This window comes from Ptiloglossa arizonensis, chromosome 5, assembly GCF_051014685.1.
Source record: "Ptiloglossa arizonensis isolate GNS036 chromosome 5, iyPtiAriz1_principal, whole genome shotgun sequence".
NCBI lineage: Eukaryota > Metazoa > Arthropoda > Insecta > Hymenoptera > Colletidae > Ptiloglossa > Ptiloglossa arizonensis.
This window is the reverse complement of record NC_135052.1, coordinates 27,180,576-27,203,027: the sequence shown is the minus strand read 5'-3', so window position 1 is coordinate 27,203,027 and position 22,452 is coordinate 27,180,576. Positions and strand designations below refer to the sequence as shown.

General features: G+C 37.1%; 3 protein-coding genes across 3 annotated transcripts in view; 1 reads left to right on the top strand and 2 right to left on the bottom strand.

The window, feature by feature from the left end:
- Chas (chascon) overlaps nucleotides 1–5,626 on the top strand; it is a 30,680-nt gene extending 25,054 nt beyond the window's left edge. Inside the window, exons 10-12 of the mRNA XM_076313280.1 lie at nucleotides 183–429; nucleotides 1,017–1,482; nucleotides 2,279–5,626. Of these exons, the coding sequence (XP_076169395.1) occupies nucleotides 183–429; nucleotides 1,017–1,482; nucleotides 2,279–2,825 (1,260 nt within the window). The 3' untranslated portion in view covers nucleotides 2,826–5,626. The remainder of the gene's footprint in view (nucleotides 1–182; nucleotides 430–1,016; nucleotides 1,483–2,278) is intronic.
- Vkor (Vitamin-K epoxide reductase) lies at nucleotides 3,591–6,750 on the bottom strand. The gene is made up of 3 exons (XM_076313281.1): nucleotides 6,245–6,750; nucleotides 4,293–4,390; nucleotides 3,591–4,021 (listed from the first exon to the last, which is right to left on the bottom strand). Exons 1-3 carry the CDS (start codon nucleotides 6,424–6,426, stop codon nucleotides 3,792–3,794), a joined length of 510 nt encoding a protein of 169 aa, XP_076169396.1. The 5' UTR covers nucleotides 6,427–6,750; the 3' UTR covers nucleotides 3,591–3,791.
- Nucleotides 6,751–6,890: 140 nt separating this feature from the next.
- Lwr (ubiquitin conjugating enzyme lesswright) lies at nucleotides 6,891–8,628 on the bottom strand. The gene is made up of 5 exons (XM_076313282.1): nucleotides 8,453–8,628; nucleotides 8,296–8,365; nucleotides 7,915–7,998; nucleotides 7,581–7,843; nucleotides 6,891–7,497 (listed from the first exon to the last, which is right to left on the bottom strand). The coding sequence occupies exons 2-5, from the start codon at nucleotides 8,359–8,361 to the stop codon at nucleotides 7,431–7,433; spliced, it is 480 nt and encodes a 159-aa protein (XP_076169397.1). The 5' UTR covers nucleotides 8,362–8,365; nucleotides 8,453–8,628; the 3' UTR covers nucleotides 6,891–7,430.
- Nucleotides 8,629–22,452: the final 13,824 nt, after the last annotated feature.

Below are 22,452 nucleotides of genomic sequence, written 5' to 3'. Positions count from 1 at the left end.
AAGTTTTGTAACGTGTAAGAATGTATAAAACTTATATGAAATGAATTCACTGCGAGTAATAGAACTTTCTAACGTTCTGTACTTTGCATGAGATCATTCATTGATTATTGGAAGACAAAAATCGTGTCGGGCAGTGTTGCTGATCACCAGACAGTGACGGTTTCACATGTTGTCGGTTTCAGTGGTCAACGAGATCCGAGGAAAGAACTAGTTTAAACGATTCGGTACCAGGCCGCACCACAAGCCCAATCCATGTGGTGCAGAGAACCTGGGAGAGTCGCAGTCGTGATGTTCAAGAACAGCCAATCGAACGGGAGAATCGTAAGAAGTCGATCTCGAGGTCTCGGTCTACTTCGCCTAGACCAGAGTCAACCTCGCGCGATAATAAGAAGTCCAACGAAACTCCGAATCCAGCTCGTCCCGCGAAGAGTTAGTCTCAAAGGCATTTGAAAATAGGGGCTAAGATTACTCAAATATTCGAATATTTTATAGATTCGTGATGCTCACCTAAATTTCAACGACCCATTTTAATTATTCCCTCACTGTTCAGTGTCTTGAGGAAAGCACGATTCGACTCTAGAGAAAGTTAACACTTATGTAGCAAGAATAATGAAAAAGATTGAAAATTTTACAATACAAATTTCTACATCTCGACACACTTAAATTTAAGCGAGCATTACTGTACATATTCAATTGTTACGAATAAACTTCGATTATTGTTCGTGAAATATTTGAGTACTCGAGTATCATTTGAGTGTTGAGTATTCGAATACCATTCGAATGATCTTCGTCGAATATTTGAGTACTCGAGTATCATTATTTGAATTCTGAGTATTCGAATAACTATTTGAATTATCTTCGTCGAATATCTGAGTATTTAAATACCATTCGAATGATCTTCGTCCAGTAATTGAATCATCCAAGTGTTCGAATATGATAAAAATGTGAAGAGTAATCTTCCAACCCTACGTGAGAGTAGCGTTTGTTCGAACAGTGATGCATTCGCAATCTTCCAGGTTCAGGACACTCCAAGTACAAGATCGGGGAGTCGTTCAGAAAGCTGGTGGGTAAGCTACGTTCTGCCAGCACCGAGAGGAAGAACAAACGCACCGGTAGCAGCTCCACCTCCCAACTGACTCAAACGGACGACAACGGGCCGACGTATCTGCAGTACAACGTGATCGACAAGAACATCCCTTTGGTCCACGAGAGGGACGTCGAGGACAAGCCCCCCGAACGACCCCCCAGGTCACCAAGGAACGCTGCGATAAACAACACAAATAAGACGACCAGAACAGTCAGAACAAACGAGCACACCGCACAGGAGCAATGGCAACGCAGCGAATCGACACCACCGGTTCACAGGTATTACCTAGGCGAGGATCCGTTTGGTGGAAGCATCTACGGGCGCGAGAAAGGCTACCGGGACGCGAGGCGATCGGCGAAGCCGCGCGGCAGGACTGCCGCTGAGACAGAGTACAGGTAACCAAGCCACTAAAAGCATTGACAGCTTCGCTATCACACGCGTCACGTGCCTGTGATGCGCCAATCCTCGTGAAGGACCATCGTCACGTACACTCGATAACTGAAGAGAATACCTTTGAATACAGAATTCAGGATTGCTGATAAAATTACATAAAAAAGGTTCCTTGCTTTTTTGTACCTTCTGATTAAAAAGTTGCGTGTCTCTGTGACGGTTGTCCGATCGAACGGTGATAGCGAACACGTCGAACAGCTAATCCGTGTGCAATCGACTCGTCGATCGTGCAAGCTAATTGTAACGCGAGTGACTGTGTCGCGTTACCTGGCTACGAAACGTAGGCGTGTACGAGTGTCGATAAGCCGACACGTGTCCATAGACGATGTGCTTCGCTTGTCCGAATCGTGTACCTAGAGTCTAGGACTCCTAGACGAAAGTCGGTCGCTTCGACTATGGGTGAAGGCTGCATGAAGGTGGGAGGGGCATGTGCCGCTATGTCAGCGCTGTCCAGCGTAAGGGGCTCCAACGCGTACCTGCATCCTTTCCAAACAGTCCTTCCCCCTCCTCGATACAGCGTACCCACGTTGTCAAGGAAACCGTGCCAAAGAAGTAGCCGTGACCACCTAGCGTCTTCGTCGTGAGAAACGTTGCAAACGCTGCAATCGAATTCAGGTGAGAGTGGGAGAACCCTAGAAGTTTCGCGAGACCTCTGGCTTGGACAGCGCTGCGCTATGTAGTTGTCGGAGTCGGCTGTACAGGAGAACGGGAGTCAATTGTCGAATATCGGCGCGGTTTCAGCGTCGCGTCCAGCTCCCTTGGCAGGTTTAGCAAGTCCACCGGTCGGCTGGCCAGCGACCACGAGAGGGAGGACCACTTTCGCAGCGCGCAAACATTGCCCAGGAATCTGCGATCGGTCGGGCAGTCCGATCGCGCGCAGGCGCGTTCGACGTCGCGACGCCAGCCCCCCACCGCTGCGGTGAAACAAGGAACTATGCATCGCGCCGCGATCTCGCCGACGAGCCAATCGCGTCGGTACGGCAGCATGATCAACATCTCCATAAAGAACACGGTGACGTCACCGAAACTCGCCGTGCAAACGAACCACCAGGCCGCCCCCGCCAAGCCCGAGAGAACGTACAAGTCCTCTTTATCGCGCAGCAAGAGCTTCAACGTCGAGGCTGCTAGAAACGGCGCGGACACACCACCACCCCTGCGAATACCATACACGTCCAATTTGCAGTTGAATCGTTTGGACGAAACACCGCCTCTGAAGAGTCCCGGAATTCTGGCCAGCATCAGTCGCAGCAACAGGGACCTAATGAGAGACACCAGACACGAGTATTGACATCGTCGTCGTGCTCGATAATTACAATTTTTAAACGCGAGAGGTTAACTTTAGCTTAGTTTAGTTCAGACGAGTGAATTGGTCGTTTAAGATCGTCGAAATCGCTATCCCCACTACTACGTCGTTCAGTACCCCCACCACTTCATCTTTCACGCGAAGCTACGGTTAAAGATTCTCGGTCCATTGAACAGAATGGTTCACAGAAGAAATGAAAAGAATGTTCCTGGGTAAAATTCGGGATCGGAATTTCTTAAAAGTTTATTTATTGGTCGATTATCATGTAAACTAATAGTATTGTGAAAGTTCAATTTAGAGGTGAAAATTTACCAGGAGTATTCTTTACAGTTCCTTGTAGTAAGAGTTTGATCTGTGATTCATCAGGGAGGAAGAGCGAGCTTGAACGGCCAATTTAATTTCCAATGCAATCTAATTGAAGTTGAAACAATCGCGCGGGTATTAATTATTACCGAAACGTTTCTAACAATATTTTGTATAGTGTAAAGTAACGTTAACGCTGCCTATGGACCACTATATTGATTATAAGAGGTAGATTGTACTTTATTTACGTAACACTTAATGTGAGATTTAGTTTACTTTACCTCACGCACTAGATAACAGTCCAAGATTACATATCAGGTCGCTAAAGAGGAATGAACAGGCAACCAGCGATTCCTTCTTAGCAATATTTTACTAAATACTACATCAAATTGTTTTCAACATTTGGAATTGTATAAAGATCGAAATGACGATTCACCATAATTTGTTTGCATTTACAGCATTTATTTCAACAGGGTTATATCAAAATAGTACATAAAAATATCATCGGTATAAAGTGTAAAGTATTACTAAATAAAGCGACGTAAGTTATAAGTAAAGAACAGAAAAAAAAAATAACAAATGATCGATTTCTATGGAGTTTTTAAAAATGATATGAGAAAATCTCTTGTGTTTCGTAAAAGTCGATATTTAATTCAACTTTTTCTTTTTCTTATTCTTATTTGTGCCATTTTGAAATAGTTTCCGATACTTCTTAATAGCGAGTATTAAAATAATGGCGTTTATGAAGTAAGTACTAACACAGACTACACAAATATTATTTAGCTTGTACAAAATGTAGGTCAAGTAAACCGTACCGATGTTCGACCAAAATCCTAACCATACGACGAAAATCGGAATGGAATATTTATTAATCGTACCTAAAAAAATTGTGATTAAAATATTATTAAAGGTTAAGATACAATATTTATGAAAAGACAAATTCACTATAAAGCGTATCGACTTGTCAATTAAAGTATAAATTTCCGTCTTGAATAATTATTCTTAATGAAACAAAAATATTTTTATTGGTTTCTGAAATTCGATTAATTTATAAAGACCTCATTCGTCCGTAACGATGTTTACATTGCGCGTGAAATTCGTTAAAGTCGAGCAACCGCATTATAGTAAAAACATGAATGTCATACGTACTCAATATCGCGACCACAATATAAAATATTAATCCGTATACAGAATTTGGCATGTACAAAACAGATGACTCCGGAATTATTCCAAATCCTTTCCCATATCTGTAATAAAAAGCTTCATTTAATACATTACAACTCTACAACATTGAACGTTACAAATGTATTTCTACAAAAATAGTAATCTTTCTCATATTAAAACATCCCTCAGACACAAATTGAAAATTTAAAAATACATCGATTCTTTAAACAAAATTGGGTATATTTGTTACAGGTAATAAAAAAATATGATTTGTTTTGAAATAAAACATAAACCCATATACGGTATCATTAAGGAAAATTTCTATGTGCGATACAGCTTGATATATGTGAACGTAAGCCTTAAATATATCGGTACTTATATGTATATCAATCATAGCCATTAAGTCCTCGCGAGCAAAGTGAAACCGCCGCTAATAAGAAGCATAGCAAGAAATAATGAATGGGGATCGCACGTATGTGCTGCATCCACAATGCATTAAATGTGCAACGTTGCAATCCACTACTACAGTTCATCTCCACCCGTCATTTCTTGCTGCGATGGAATTGCCAAAGGTGGCGATACTTACTTATTTGGTATTTGTCCATGAAAAAACAGTTGGCTAGCCTGATACATATGTATGCATATAATCATAGATACATGTCAGCAAAAAGATAACACACGCGTGCTATCTTTAACTTCTCATGTTATGTTTATGATAACAAAAGTTGTAAATTCTATTTAAAGAGTACCCTGTATAAATTGTTATCACTAATTAGTTACATATATCATAATAATAGTGTAAACATCCATCAAGACCATCTAGGTTGAACCTATTCTCATCTGTAAAGATTATTTTAAACATCAAGTATTTAAAAAAAGAATACATAATGATATGAGCAAGAATCAGGCATATTCCAACAAGATATATAATGTTGGTGTCACAAAGCAAAAGTTATACAAGAGTATTGTAAAAAAAAAATTTATGTTCCAGAATGGTCAATAACTCTCCAGATTTAAATATAATAAAGAATTGTTAGGAATTACTATGATAAGTAGTGTATCCAGAGGGAAGGTAATTTGACGATGTAAAAGAGTTAAAAAAGTGTATTGAAACAAAATGAAACAATTTATCATAAACCAAAATTCAAGACTTGTACGTTTTGTTACCTAAACAAATGAGAGAAGTTATAGAAAACAAAGGTGGTTCTACACATTATTAAAAAGCCATACAATTCTATTTTGTTTATATTTATGTACTTACAGTTTATATTACAAGAAATACATATCTTTAGTTTTTAAGCATACTACCATATTGTCCTTGCCCATTTATATGCATTTCTTTTTGAGAGAACTAACTGCCCTTTCATCAACCAAAGTTATTCTTACATATTTTTACAAGATATTCTGCACCCAATACAAATTTTTTGTTAAAATTATAACATGAAAGATTAAAGATAACAAGTAAGTGATATCTTCTTTTTGGGGAGTGTACATATATATATATACATATTGGAAGTATACATATATATTAATTATGTGTGTACATATATATATGTACATATGTTTCAATTAATAAATTAAATCAATTGGTAAATATTACAAATTTAACAGTAAATTGCGTATTAAATAAATACCTATTTAATTGCACACACCTTAAGGCTAATATACATACGAATTAATTGAATTTAAAGATTTAATTATTAGAATATTTAAAAATAACTTCATACATTAGCTATTTTTATACGATATTTGAGATTGTAATGTGAAATGAAAATACTTTTCAACTGTTTAGATCGTTCATATGTTTGCATTAGTCGCAACGCAAGCCACGTGTTGGGCAACTTTTCCACAATGACATTGCATTAAGAATACGCTGCTCCACTTGATTCAGCAACTATATCGTGCACACTTTAAGTAGTAATATTATGAAAACTTACTCGGACGCAAATATTTTACTGCAACTAACGTGTTCGCTTATGTCGCACATCGCCTCGTACGATGCCTCTTTTTCTGCTGTTGTTTCCACGATATAAGCATAGTAAGAAGCGGCAAATCCTAACGTACATGCCGTTATAATTCCAGGGTCTATTCCCCAGACTGGTTTTTTAGTTGTAGACATGATTTAATAAATAACACAAACGTTTCAAATTTCACGTTATTTAGATTTACTGACTTTCTTTGATCACCGATAATTATGAACTGATCACGGATTAAATTTTGTGCATACAAAAATTTCACATACGCCACTTCACGTTGCTCGTGATGGACGACAAATAATTCAAGTGCGACGATCGATAAGCAAACGAGTGTAAAAAAACACTAAGATTAAACGTCATATAGTATTGATATGACTCAAATGTTCCGTTGAACTCTGATTGAAGACTTTATTTCACTTCTTTCGTATAATTACCGTTATGCATTAGTGTATAAATTAGTATGGCGCAGGTTGCGTGCAAACAAATGTATTAGGTTTCGACGTGCGGTTCTCCTAATTAAAAATATGAGATACTTGATACTTACTACCGTACTTTTACGTTTTTAATCAGCTTCTCATTTTTCTAGCAAAGAGAAACAAGAGTCAAATGAATTGGAATACTTTATTTCTTAAAATTTGTACAATGCTTACAAGACTTTTAAATACATTTTTTCGGGGATACTGACTGTTTAATGATCAAAGAAGAAACTGACGTTTTGGAACCATTTCATGTTCTCCTTTTACTCGCATAGTTTGCTTCATAGATCACCCCAAGGACTTATCAATAATTGCTACTAAGTCTTACGAATTAAATTTTGGCTTACATATAAATCCATAGTATGGAAACATATCATCAAAGCTCGTGTAACTAAAAACTGTAGCATTATACACGAAATTTTTAAAAGAATTGTAACATCTTGCTTTTTGTGTCTAACATAATGCACGGTTGTTAAAGAAAATTAACGATTACATGTGAGAATTTTATGACACAAATGAAAATGCAGACAATAGTAAATTAGCTACATCGTATACTAATGTTACTTATAAAAAAGATAAGAAATGTAAATTGATATTAGAATATGTGATAGATATACGATAACCTCTTTATATAGTTGGAATATTTGTATTTAATGAGACTTAATATAAATTTATTCTTGCGGAGCCATTGCTCTGGCCTGAGCTTTGACACGTTTTTCATATTCCAAACGATTTTGGCTGTAACAACAAAAATGAAAGTGATATTTGTGCTGACAAGTACTTTGATTTCAATTTAATGTTGCGTAGCATAAAAACAGTACCAATATATTGTATATGCCTCTGCTTGTGCTGGATCCTTTACGTTTGGTTCGTTCAATAAATCTTGTATACCAAGTAAGATCTGTTTAATAGTGATAGCAGGCCTCCAATCTTTTTCTTCGTCTAAGAGCGACAAACACACAGTTCCAGATGGATAAACATTTGGATGGAATAAGGGAGGTTCGAATTTACATTTTGGAGGACTGGACGGATAATCATCTTTGAAGATCATTCGCAACTTGTACAATCCACCCTCCCATGGTGTCTATGAAATTATACATTTAGACAGTACCATTCAAAGTAACAATACATGCAGCATTATGAACTAGAACTTACAGATTTTTTTCCAGGTATCGCGCACTCCCAGCTCATCAAGTTAAGAGTTCCATCTTGGTTTCTAAGTGGTCGCGCTACGAATCCCTATGAAACAAAAATTCAGATTCGAAATCTCTTGGAAAGCGAAGTAAATATGTGTCTAGTGGAAAGGTTAGAATTTTTACGGAATAATTGTTTCGTAGCAAACGAATATCGCGATACCGATACAAACTATCGTTTGCGAACGAATTATGTTTGAGCAAAAAATACAGATGTAGCTGTCATTCAAATTTACACAGTGAAACGATCAGGAAGGTTCGTGTGAAAAATTGCAAGGAAGTGGTAACTACACGCTTAGATCGCGATTACAGTAAAGCAAAAGCGGCATAAAGTGCATCTTACGAAAGGGTGATCTTTCCTCCATGCTTTTCGCTCTTCAGCGAGCCTGGCACTTGCGATGCCTGACATTAATCTGCAACAAGTATACGTTCCGTTAACGTAATGTATTTAGGCGCGAAATATAATCAACACCACGCGCGGATGCAAATCGTAACGTTACCACGATGCTCGTCAGTACCGATCCCGACTTTGAATTCCAGGCACTTTCTGCGCCGAAATTTCATCAAAGGCTCAGGCGGCACAAGGGTGAAAGCGATCGTGTACGGGGTGCGCGTTCAGAAAACTTATAGATCTGTAACCGGGTTCAGAACCGTATGGATCTTCAATGTAAATTCTTTTTCGCAAATACTGAACCCGTTGCACTAGGACCTCTGTTGGTAAAACAGAACGTGTTTCTGGAACAAACCCTATAGAGCCACACCAATCAAAAATAAGAACACGTTTGTCCAATTCAATGATTGGCTGGTTAATTGCACAAGTTTTTTTAATAATATTATCCCGACATTGTTCGTTTTGCAATATTTATCCTTGTTATGCAATCTACACGATGTTTCGACATTGTTGTGTTTAGAATTATCGAAAAGTTAAATTGAAACTCAATTCATTCGTTCGAATATAGTTTTCGGAAACAGGGTTGTTAGATGTTTTCACTTACTATAACGGACACGTAACAGAATAACGAAGAAGATAATTCATCTATTTTCGACCAGTTACGTGCTACGTCAATCACCCGAGCAAATGCATAGGAAGTCGAACAAAGATACAAAATCCTGCCGGTTAATTATTCGCACAGGCAACGATCCATTTTATTCGATCGATTCGAGATTCTTTCACATTTATACGTATTCTGCGCATTTTATTCTTGTCGAACCGACACGCGACACAAAACGAAATTAAAAAAGAATACGAAAGTTGTCAAGGTAAATCAATTTCGAACGTTACAGCGCTTAATCTCCAATCGTAACAACTCGTACGATAAGTATCAATTATCCAGCATTCCTAAAATAAACGTTCCGTTGTTTGGTATGTATTTTGCGTTGAGCAAAAAATAAATCAACGAGATTTGACACAACGTGCAGTCGTCTCTCCCCTTATCGACCACCATATTTCCGTCAGATACATATATCGAATTTCGTTGGCCGAATCTACGTTCCACGATTCCTCCATTATGTCACGTACACTTGTACTTCCGCATATTCGTCGTTCGAAATAAGATAATCGCGAGACTCGACTCAAAATCTACTTCTATCATTCGGGTCGCATGTTGCGAGTGGAGGTATCCCGATTGGCGGGAGCAACGCTTCTGTAGCCCGGTTGCATCTTCCATCAAAAGTTGCTTCTTCTAACAGGATCACATGATGCCACGGAGGTACACTGACGCTAGATGGCGCCTCTGTGACGGTGATGAATTAGCTGTCAATTTTCATACTTTGTACCAGAATAGCACGACACGGCAGGTGGTCTTGCGACACCAGATGGCGCCTCCGTGCAGGAGCTGGAGCTTCTGTCAAATTCTGCTTTCGGTACACGGATACCATGACTTGATAGAAGGTCCTCTAACGTCAGAAGGCGCCACTGTCGGGATGACTGATTTGTTACCGATTTTTACTTCCATTAGCGAGATAACAGGACGACGACAGAGGTATCCGGCTTGCGCGCGAAATTTCAAACGATCGGAACTTCTTTAAACACACATTCTCGCGTTCTTACTGATTACAATTCATCCATGAACATTTCAAACGTAATATATTTATCAAACATCGAAGTGAAAGTACTAATAGTTAAGAAAAACAATATCTTTCCACAGAAAGTTCGTATATTCATCCACAATAAATTTCTTTCTCTTCTTTTCAAACACTTTTAAACCATTATTGTAATATACATAATCTAATACGAAGACTTTTTCATAAATTTATGTATTTAATGTATAACAAAATAAAATTTTCTCACCCTTGTAGAAGATTATATAAATTATTATATACGTACAAAGGATTTCTAGCAATTGCTTACAAAAACGCATAAAAAAAGAAATTTCTTTTACCTATAGAACAAGTGGCGCTATCTGTGGCTATTAGGCCAAGTTTGTCGCGGAATAATTCCTATTTACGTCACTAGATGGGAAAACCATGCATATACTAACAGGTTCAAATCGTTTTGATAGATAAACAAATAATTAATCTCAGTACTTTCCAAACCTAGCGTGAATCAATTGATGTCACATTTAAACAAGTCATTTATTATTAACAAGTGCAAAGGGCATATTTATTTCAATGAACAATGTAGAGTCAGAATTTTTCAAGTATTATTAAATTAGAGCATTGTGTGTGATGTAATTTAAAAGTAAAGTATTTATTAATAAAAGAGACAGTGTTTCGATAACACGAACGGATTCATTCTTAGCGTTTCAAGTACTCTAATAGCTTGTGTATTTGTGTTAAAAAATGATTAAACCTGAAAAAACCGAGTATAATCCATGAGTCGCCATCTAGCGAATGCAAACAGGAATCATTCTTCGACAAACTTGGCCCAATAGCCACAGATGGCAGGACGAGCAAAGGAGAAACAAGAACTGAAAATGCAAGGGTTTTGTAAAATGACTGTAACTTTGTTAAAAATAATCGTATTTTAATGTTGTTGGGCTCGTTTTAAAGAAAAATGTCTACGCTTTCCAGCGATCTGACCGACAAATTATATCCGTATTTTTTATGGGCCAAACGCCACCTTGAAAACTGGAAACTTTTAAACCTTGACAAGTTGCTTTTCAAGTGGCGATTTCTTTACTTTATTATCGACCGCAATAAAATAAGCCAATGCAGGATAGAAGAGGACGATTTAAGCTTTAATTTGATTATCATAGCAATGGTTTTGGTTCAGTATTAACAAAGTTGTGGCTATCTGAATGTTACCATTGCTACAGTGCTCGAGTAACGGAGGAAAGGCAAGAGCTGATAATGCAAAGACTACGTAAAATGACTGTAACTTCGTTAAAAATCATTAATGCTGTTGCGCTTATTTTAAAGGGAAATGAACAGGCTGAATGAAACATTGCCTAGCCTATATATACTGATGCACACTAGAATCAAGCTACGTTTATGGTAAATTCTACAAGAAAGATCGCAGTTATTCGCTCATAGTATTTTGTATGTAGTTAATAATTGCATTACCCTGGTCCCGGCAATGCAATTAATAATTACATACTAAATAATATAGATTGCCCAGGTCTCACCACGTGGAGGTTGCTACGTATAGAGACCTACCCTAACCCTACCCAACCACCCTCAATTTAGAAAGAATGTTGATTTACAACTTTCCTAATATACGACTCGACGAAGCAACGATCGTGGTTAGATCGTTGTACGAAGAACCAACAACCTTTAGAGTTTTCAGAAGAATCTGCCTTGAAAAGGTTTATTTATGACAAAAGTCGATGCAAAATGAAGCAGAAATCGAAGCAAAATGGAGTACAAGCCTACCTAATTAAATTCTAATTATACCTACCTAATTTAGTAATTGCGCTTAATAGTAATATCCTCCCTACATAAAAGCTAATGTTAAATTACTAGAGGAGCCTACCTAATTAAATATAAATATCTAGAAAAGTAGAAGGAAACATTATATGTTTTCTCCTACTTTCCATGATCCGTGTCAAGAAGATTGTCCTGAAATATAAACTGTGGATATTAAATGCAATGCCATACCTAAAAGTGTTTCGTTTAATGTTAATACAGCTTTAATTATAAATTTATTAACGCGAGTGGAAGAATTAAATAGTTTTAGTGATCTTTCCTCCTTTGAAATTCAATTGGAATTCAGTGTCTTACAGTAGGGGTACGTGGGCATTAGTTTTCTGATATTTAACAGTGTCTAATCGATTCTAATACCTTCTTCACTTCCTATTGGTGTTTGGTTTAACATTGATATACTATTAGTTATAAATTTATTAACGCGTGTGAAACAAGTAAATGATTTTCGTGAGTTTACCTCTTTCGAAATTCAAACCGAATACAAATTAGCATTAGTTTTCTACCATTTATTTATTTCTAATCATTCCTAATACTCTCGCCACTTCCTATTGGTGTTTAGTTTAACATTGATGCACTATTAGTTATAAATTTATTAACGTGAGTGGAAGAATTAAATGGTTTTTCCACTTTCGAAATACAAACGGAATACAGTGACTTACAGTAGACGGTCGCCATTTTGTACGCGACAGCCGACAGGATCAGACGTGTCGTGAGACGCGCGAGCCTGGAGGTACGTGAGCATTAGTTTTCTGATATTTAACAGTGTCTAATCGATTCTAATACCTTCTTCACTTCCTATTGGTGTTTGGTTTAACATTGATACACTATTAGTTATAAATTTATTAACGAATGTGGAACAATTAAATGATTTTCGTGTGTTTACCTCTTTCGAAATTCAAGAGGAATACAAATTAGCATTAGTTTTCTACCATTTATTTATTTCTAATCATTCATAATACTCTCGCTACTTCCTATTGGTGTTTCGTTTAACATTGACAAACTATTAGTTATAAATTTATTAACGCGAGTGGATCAATTAAATGCTTTTGTGATCTCTTTCAAAATTCAAACGGAATCCAGTGACTTACAGTAGACGGTCGCCATTTTGTACGCAACAGCCGACAGGATCAGACGTGTCGTGAGACGCGCGAGCCTGGAGGTACGTGAGCATTAGTTTTCTGATATTTAACAGTGTCTAATCGATTCTAATACCTTCTTCACTTCCTATTGGCATTTGGTTTAACATTGATACACTATTAATTATAAATTTATTAACGCATGTGGAACAATTAAATGATTTTCGTGTGTTTACCTCTTTCGAAATTCAAGAGGAATACAAATTAGCATTAGTTTTCTACCATTTATTTATTTCTAATCATTCATAATACTCTCGCTACTTCCTATTGGTGTTTCGTTTAACATTGATGCACTATTTGTTATAAATTTATTAACGCGTATGGAACAATTAAATGATTTTCGTGAGTTTACCTCTTTCGAAATTCAAGCCGAATACAAATTGGCATTAGTTTTCTACCATTTACTTATTACTAATCATTCCTAATACTCTTGCTACTTCCTATTCGTGTTTCGTTTAACATTGACACACTATTAGTTATAAATTTATTAACGCGAGTGGAAGAATTAAATGGTTTTTGTGATATTTCCACTTTCGAAATACAAACGGAATACAGTGACTTACGGTAGAAGGTCGCCATTGTGTACGCGACAGCTGACAGGTTAAGACGTGTCGAGAGACGCGCGAGCCCGGAAGTAAGTGAGCATTAGTTTTCTAATATTTAACAGTGTCCAATCGATTCTAATACTTTGGTTACTTTCTATCAATGTTTAGTTTAACATTGTTACACCATTAGTTATAAATTTATTATCGCAAGTGGGACGATTAAATGGTTTTTGTGATATTTCCACTTTCGAAATACAAACGGAATACAGTGACTTACGGTAGAAGGTCGCCATTGTGTACGCGACAGCTGACAGGTTAAGACGTGTCGAGAGACGCGCGAGCCCGGAAGTAAGTGAGCATTAGTTTTCTAATATTTAACAGTGTCCAATCGATTCTAATACTTTGGTTACTTTCTATCAATGTTTAGTTTAACATTGTTACACTATTAGTTATAAATTTATTATCGCGAGTGGAACGATTAAATGGTTTTTGTGATTTTTCCTCCATCGAAATTCAAACGGAATACAGTGACTTACGTTACAAGGTCGCCATTGTGTACGCTACAGCCGACAGGTTGAGACGTGTCGAGAGACGTGCGAGCTTGGAAGTAAGTGAGCATTAGTTTTCCAACGTTTAATCGTGTCTAATCGTTCCTAATACACCCGTTACTTTCTATCGGTGTTTCGTCTAACATTTATACACTATTAATTATAAATTTAATCGATGCATGTGATACAATTACATCGTTTTCGTGCTTTTTCCCTTTTTCGAAATTGAAGCGGAATTCAGTGACTTACAGTAGGAGGTTGCGTATTCAATGTGTAACAGTTGACAGGTTAAGACGTGTCGAGAGACGTGCGAGCTTGGAAGTAAGTTAGCATCAGTTTTCTAATATTTAACAGTGTCCAATCGATTCTAATACTTTGGTTACTTTCTATCGATGTTTAGTTTAACATTGATACACCATTAATTATAAATTTATTATCGCGAGTGGAAGAATTAAATGGTTTTTGTGATTTTTCCACTTTCGAAATACAAACGGAATACAGTGACTTACGGTAGAAGGTCGCCATTGTGTACGCTACAGCCGACAGGTTGAGACGTGTCGAGAGACGTGCGAGCTTGGAAGTAAGTGAGCATTAGTTTTCCAACATTTGATCGTGTCTAATCATTCCTAATACTCTCCTGGCTTTCTATTAGTGTTTTGTGTAACGTTAATACACATTTATTTATAAATTTAATCAATACAAGTGAAACAATTACATGGTTTTCGTCCTTTTTCCATTTTTCGAAATCAAAATGGAATTCAGTGACATACAGTAGAAGATTGTGCATTCAATGTATAACAATTGACAAAATAAGACGTGTCGAGATACGTACGAGCTTGGGAGTAAGTGAGCATTAGTTTTCCAACATTTGATCGTGTCTAATCATTCCTAATACTCTTCTGGCTTCCTATTAGTGTTTTGTGTAACGTTAATACAAATTTATTTATAAATTTAATCAATGCAAGTGAAACAATTATATCGTTTTTTTGCTTTTTCTCTTCATGTGCAGTGCGGATCTATATAAATCGAACCATATCTATGAATAATTATAAATCTGGACAAAATATTTCGATTTTACTTATTGCTTAATTATAATAAAACAATAGTTTTCTTTGATAAATGTGTTTTATGTTTATCGTTTCTTTTGTTACAGATTACAATGGACGCTGCGCCACTTCAGGATCAGGACGAATAGAATTCACGGAGTATTGGTAAAATCATCCAAGTAGTAAGAATAATAAATTATATTTCTCTTTATTCATTGCATATTTGTAACATATATATTTGTATTTAATCCTCTGACACATAAGTGTTGTTTATCGCGAGCATACGTGATTTTGTATTCGATCGGTGCACAAATCAAATAAGAATAGATTAATTAAAATCTAATTTCTATTTCGATGCGGGTAACGATTTGATAATTGGAATAAGTCGTATATTACTGGATTTCGGTCTTAGTTCAATATTTTTTTTTTTTTTTTTTTTTTTTTTTTTTTTTTTTTTTTTTACATAATATAATCGATGTTCCGTAAAATGATCTCTACGAACCAATCGCAATTGCGTTTGCGTACGCGTTTCGAATGCGAGTTTTTCCTCGCGTAGCCACGTATTTACGTGTCTTTGGAACACGAGTACCAATCGATCGACTTTGATCTTTGCAACGATTTTTCCAATATTTATAAAAATCGCGATATATATATTTCTAAACGAGAATGAACACGTCCGCAACTTTAATAACGAAAACCCTCTATTGAATAATTGTATAGTAAACGAATTTGATGCATGGCACGACAAAGTGCACATCATTGATAAAAAGCAGTATTTTCTTTACAAACGCTCGATAAACAACCCCTCCCTTCCCCCATCTTTTCTTTCAGCAATTTTGAAGGCCGCGCGCAATGCGGCCAGTAGACTCAGTGTTTGTCCAAACACGTAGATTTTTAATGTATTTCGGAGCAAAGTGGCTCCGAGTAGAGTCTCGTTCAGAGGTTAGGTCCACGCGAAGTAGATTCAGTGTTTCTCGCGTTTTGTAAATTCTCTCGAGAGCATCGTGGCTCTCTTTGCTCCTTCAATCTCGTCAATAGAGTCACTTTTATTCGCCGGCTTTGATACTCGGTCGCGTAGCTAATTCAGTTTATTTTTTTTCTTTTTTTTCTCTTCGTAATATCTAAAGTGAATCGTCACCGGTATTAGAGTCAGTGCATCAGACTCGGGAAGGGTCTCGGGCAGTCCTCCACCAGCAACCAACGTAAGTATCTATCGCCACTGTTCTCAAATGCATGCATATCAGCCCTTGTAGTTTACTATATCTGTTTTCTGAATTTTTTAGTTCCAGGGTCCAAAGACTTCTACGATGACATCTGGCTGGGACATCGTGCAGTCCTCCACCAGCGAACAACGTAAGTACCTATCTGTCAGCACTAGAATTGAAACCATTTTGAAACTTTGGAATCAGATCGTCACGTTTTTCGATTTCTTTTTGTTACAGATCCTCCAGCTTGGGTCTACTACGATGTCACGTTGCCGAGGTATTCACCAGTTCGTGTTCTACGATCGGTGAGTCGAATGCAATTTTGTTTTCCTCTGGTCCCCAACCATGTCGTAGGACGAAAGGTCCGAATCGACACGGGTGACCAGTTGTATTTATATTTCTCGATTTCTGCGAGTACAGTGACCGCGAGTATATTAACCATATACTCGCGAGCAATAATATTTCTCGTTTTATTTGTACGTATTTCTTAGTTGAGGTAATAGGGCCTTCTTGTATACCGCGTTTTTTATACCGCGATGTAATTATTTAGCGAAGAAGTCGGATACCCTCCGACTTCGCAATTCTAACGATTAGTATTACGCGAAAACGATATTGTCGAATATTTTATTATTTTATATATTGTTCGAGTCTCGCGTTAGAATATCATTCGAGTATTAACGTTTATCCGTAATATTTATGTCACAATTTATATACAAGAAGGCATTTCGCGATGGTTAGATTTCCGAGTCAAAGTAACACATTTGTACACAATTCTCCAACTTTGAACAAATTTACTTTGACGACGAAATCGACCAAGGGTTCAAATTTTTCAATAATTAAATATTCTATCTTAGCTTTTCTATTTATTCAATTTTTTCTTACGAATAATTCACTTACGAGTAACTTCTTTGCATAGTAGTATTTTTCAATTTTCTCTTCATTTTTCACCAATAAAAAGTCGAGTCATTTTATCAGAACGAAAGAATACTATCTCGTTAGATACTAGATAAGCTAACCACGCGTTTCTAGTTGAGGATTTTCAGCATAATTTTTCCGTGTTCGTTGCCTTCGCTCGTTCAAGTGCCCAGGTGCTACTTGCTCGAGTGAAGGCAACAAGCACGATGACTTCTTAGTCCGTAAGATTAATAATAATATATATAAGTGTCTGACAATGCGCTGGCGTATCGTGCACGACGTAATTTCCACATATGTATGTGTGGTTAGGCTGTGGAATTGCGTCGGTTCGCGAAATTATATCAAAGAGACCACGAATCAAAGAATACTCTGTATTCTTGTAATATAACCACGTCGTATTATCAATGACGAGTAACTATCTATATTGACTTAACTTTTGCTATTACATTCACGCGACAATTATTCACTTGACAATTATTCACTCGACAATTATTCACGCGACGATTGCTCTCTTTAAAGAGCCACCTGATAAATTCTTACGCTCGTTACGAGTAGATATACGCAATGATCGCCAGCCATTGTCAGACAATTTCAGAAACTTGGTATGTACCCTTAGAGTGTGTATTTGATAAGCTCGGGTGTCGGAGGCGTCCCGGGGACGCCTCCCTAGGTTAGGCTAATTGCACCCGAGCGTTACGAATGAGAACCGTGGAGTGATTGTGTTTGAGAGAATGAATTTTGCCATTTTTTAAATATAGCTCTAGGTAGGTCAGGTAACTTACCTTCTGGTATGTGTGCTATGAACGGGTAGGTAGGGCCAGGGCAGGTCGTCGCATTCTCAATTCGGGTAGGCGCGTTTTCGCGTGACGTACCTGCACCTGTAGGACAATTCGAAGAATCGATAGCGAAGCTGGTGCAAACGATTAATATCGTTTGCATCTGGCGTTGCTTTCTATTCTTCGGGTTTCTCTGCTTTGATGGTTCGCGGACGCGGTCGCGTCGAATTAGGGCCTCGAAACGAACGAACGCTCGAAATTCAAATTCACGCGTGCATTGCACGACCAACGATCTCCTGAATCGTTTGCACGGTCGCACGCGTGTTGTACGCGGTTTTCGCGAAACGTAGGGTTTCAGATCGGGCAATGCCGCTCGAAGAGAGAAGAGGCTGTAAGCTGAAGAGGCCCTAGACAAATCGTCTCAAGAGTGGGCTGCAACGAATGGCTATCCATCTTCGGATGTATCTATCCGAGGATGGACAGTCATTATTATTAATATTTTGTCACTGTACTCGCACGTAGTTGTGTAGTAGTTAGTTTCTTTGGCACGTGTACACTTGTGTGTACCACACGTGCCTTGGCACCTCATCTCCCAATTGTATTGGGCATTTCGCGGTTTGAGTTAGCGTTGCGAGCAAGGAATGATCGCGATTTGAGTTAGCGTTGCGAATGAGAAAGAATCGCGTTTGCAATTAGATATACGGACGAGAAATCGTCACGATTTGAATCAGAGTTGCGAGCAAGGAATGATCGCGATTTGAGTTAGCGTTGCGAATGAGGAATGATCGCGATTTGAGTTAGCGTTGCGAATGAGACACGATCGTACTTCGAATTAGTGTTGCGAGTAAATACCAATCGCGATTGAAATTAGCTATACGAATATTAATCGTAGTTTGAATTAGCGTTGCGAACGAATATCGAGCGCGTTTGCTTTCCATTTTGCAAGATCTGAATGCAGATTGCATTTATTTCTAGAGTAGCGTTGCGTTCGATGAGTACTTATAGAGTACCGATCGCGATTCCTTTTAGTGTTGCGAACGACGAATATCGAACTCGGTTGCATTTCTATTTACAATTAGCGTTGCGATGTCGATTGATCGCGTTGCTTTGAATTAACAACGCGACGCGTTTTTTTTTCAATTATTGTCGCGACTCGCGTAACGCCCAAATATTGCCACTGGAATCACTGTTGGAATCACGAAACAGCTGATTCAGCTGTCCAACAGGTGATTCCCCGCAGTCTGGAATGACTGCACACGACTATTAAAAATAGTGTTGCGTATTATTTGACACACATTGGTGCACGGTATTCAATTAGCGTTGCGAGATATATACAAAGCGCCCTAACGTGGTTGCTTTCGGGAGTTTTTTCATTTTGCTTTTTACAATATATATATATATATATTAGTGTTGCGAATGACGAAGCACCTCCCGCGATTTTTATTGAGAATTTTTTTCATATTTTCATCGGTTAACTTCACGAATATTAAAGCACCATATTTGGTTGCTCGGGAGTGTTTTTTCTTTTTTTTTTATTATTATTATATATTTAATAAAGTAGCGTTGCGAGAAAAGAACGGTCCACTCACGGGTTTTTTTGCATAAATAGTGGACCATATTGCAATGAAATTGCAAACGTCGCGCAAGTCGAGCGTTTGTAACTGAAAATACTGCTGAAACGTAGAATCGTGTCTGATATCTCATTTTTACGAATTATACATATTTATTACGCATTTGGCGTATTTGTATAATAATTCTGGTACGGTGCCAGTAAAACGATGACGATGATAAATTTCACTAATTATTGTAGCTTCTACAATAGAGGGTATTCGTTGTTAGGTTTGCTACGGGATATATTATTTTTGCAAGCGTAGTTTATTTACACAAAAATTGGTGTCACAAAGTTGGATATTTATTTTATAAATATTCGAAATTCTTTGCAATGATCAAAGTCGACTCGCGATCGTTGCGTAATTTAATGAAAAATTCAAAGACTCGTACCGAAAAAGTACGCAAACTGCAATTCGATAGTTCGTATTGATAATAAATTTTCAAGTAGAGTCTACATTGTCGCGTCGTTATCGTTTACTTCTGGATGCAAAAACAATTTAGTTTCGTCCAGTAAAATATGATTATTCCAATATCAATGACGTTAAAAAATATTTTAAATCGGTATATTCGCGTTAAATAATATGTAAAATAAAATTGAACGAATGAGAATAAAACGTGTACATTGTTCGGTTGTAAATACTACGAGTTATGAAATTTCTAGTAACTTTCGTATACGTAATATTCGTGTTGTGCATCTCGTAAATTCAATTTTTACGTAACGAAGAAAAAATTATCGTGTTTGATACGAAACACCTAGTTTGACTGTGCATAAATTTTTTTCTGTCTACTAACAAATTTTATTTTCAGCTTCCTTTTTTTTTTATTTCTATGTCTACTAATCCATGAAATAAGTTTTGTTTTAGGTTATGTGTGTGTGCATATTTTGAATTGGGACCATAGCTAAGCGCAAAGAACAATGACAAATGTAAGGGAATGGAAAATGGAGTGTGAGAAGTTAGGAATGGAACTTAATATAGCCAAGAGGAAAAAATGGTAAAACTTATGACATTGTTTCTAATATCTTTTAATTGATGTTTCAGGACAACCTTCGTGGCATCGATCACCAAAACAAAAAGGAAACATACAGTGTTTCCTTGTATTCGTCTAGATATTTCTGTTAGGTAGGATGTGAACGAAATTAGACGACTAGTTAGGTAGGCTCTTAGGTATGACATTGCATTTAATATCCACAGTTTATATTTCAGGACAATCTTCGTGACATGTATCATCGAAAGAAAGAGGAAACATATAATGTTTCCTTCTACTTCTCTAGATATTTATATTAGGTAGGATGTGAATGACATTAGATATTTAGTTAGGTAGGCTCCTCTAGTAATTTAATATTAGCTTTTATATAGGGAGGATATTACTATTAAGCGCAATTACTAAATTAGATAGGTAGGCTTTTAGATATGACATTGCATTTAATATCCACAGTTTATATTTCAGGACAATCTTCGTGACATGTATCATCAAAGAAGGAGGAAACATACAATGTTTCCTTCTACTTTTCTAGATATTTATATTAGGTAGGATGTGAATGACATTAGATATTTAGTTAGGCAGGCTCTTAGGTATGACATTGCATTTAATATCCACAGTTTATATTTCAGGACAATCTTCTTGACACGGATCATCGAAAGAAGGAGGAAACATATAATGTTTCCTTCTACTTTTCTAGATATTTATATTAGGTAGGATGTGAATGAAATTAGATATTTAGTTAGGTAGGCTCCTCTAGTAATTTAACATTAGCTTTTATATAGGGAGGATATTACTATTAAGCGCAATTACTAAATTAGGTAGGTATAATTAGAATTTAATTAGGTAGGTTTGTACTCCATTTTGCTTCGATTTCTGCTTCAATTTGGATCGACTTTTGTCATAATTAGCCTTTTCAAGGCAGATTCTTTTGAAAACTCTAATGGTTGTTGGTTCTTCGTACAACGATCTAACCACGATCGTTGCTTCGTCGAGTCGTATATTAGGAAAGTTGTAAATCAACATTCTTTCTAAATGGAGGGTGGTTGGGTAGGGTTAGGGTAGGTCTCTATACGCAGCAACCTCCACGTGGTGAGACCTGGGCAATCTATATTATTTAGTATGTAATTACTAATTGCATCACCGGTACCAGGGTAATGCAATTATTAACTACATACAAAATACTATGAGCGAATAGCTGCGGTCTTTCTTGTAGAATTTACCACAAACGTAGCTCGATTCTAGTGTGCATCGGTATATATAGGCTAGGTAATGTTGCATTTAGCCTGTTCATTTCCCTTTAAAATAAGCACAGCAGCATTAAGACGAGATGATTTCTAACGAAGTTACAGTCATTTTACGTAGCCCTTGCCTTTCCTTCGTTACTCGAGCACTATAGCAATGGTAACATTCAGATAGCTACAACTTCGTTAATACTGAACGAAAACTGTTGCTACGATAATCAAATTAAAGCTTACATCGTCCTCTTCTATCCTACTGTGTCTTATTTTATTGTGGTCGATAAAAAAGTAATGAAATCGCCACTTGAACAGCAACTTGTCAAGGTCTAAAAGTTTCCAGTTTTCGAGTTGGCGTTTGGCCCATAAAAAATACGAATATAATTTGTCAATCAGATCCCTGGAAAGCGTAGACATTTTTATTTAAAACAAGCGCAATAACATTAAAATACGATTATTTTTAACAAAGTTACAGTCATTTTACGAAACCCTTGCATTTTCAGTTCTTGTTTCTCCTTTGCTCGTGCTGCCATCTGTGGCTATTGGGCCAAGTTTGTCGAAGAATGATTCCTGTTTGCATTCGCCAGATGGCGACTCAAGGATTATACTCGGTTTTTACAGGTTAATTGTTTTTT

Bases quoted from the DNA above. Each gene is read 5' to 3' on its own strand.
- Vkor (XM_076313281.1), bottom strand. From the start codon at position 6,426: ATGTCTACAACTAAAAAACCAGTCTGGGGAATAGACCCTGGAATTATA. The intron at 4,391-6,244 runs GTAAGTTTTCAT...TTTTTATTACAG, and splicing joins AGTAAAATATTTGCGTCCGA to ATATGGGAAAGGATTTGGAA. The intron at 4,022-4,292 runs GTACGTATGACA...CAATTTTTTTAG, and splicing joins TATTGTGGTCGCGATATTGA to GTACGATTAATAAATATTCC.
- Lwr (XM_076313282.1), bottom strand. From the start codon at position 8,361: ATGTCAGGCATCGCAAGTGCCAGGCTCGCTGAAGAGCGAAAAGCATGG. The intron at 7,844-7,914 runs GTAAGTTCTAGT...ATAATTTCATAG, and splicing joins CGATACCTGGAAAAAAATCT to ACACCATGGGAGGGTGGATT. The intron at 7,498-7,580 runs GTACTGTTTTTA...TTGTTGTTACAG, and splicing joins GAGGCATATACAATATATTG to CCAAAATCGTTTGGAATATG.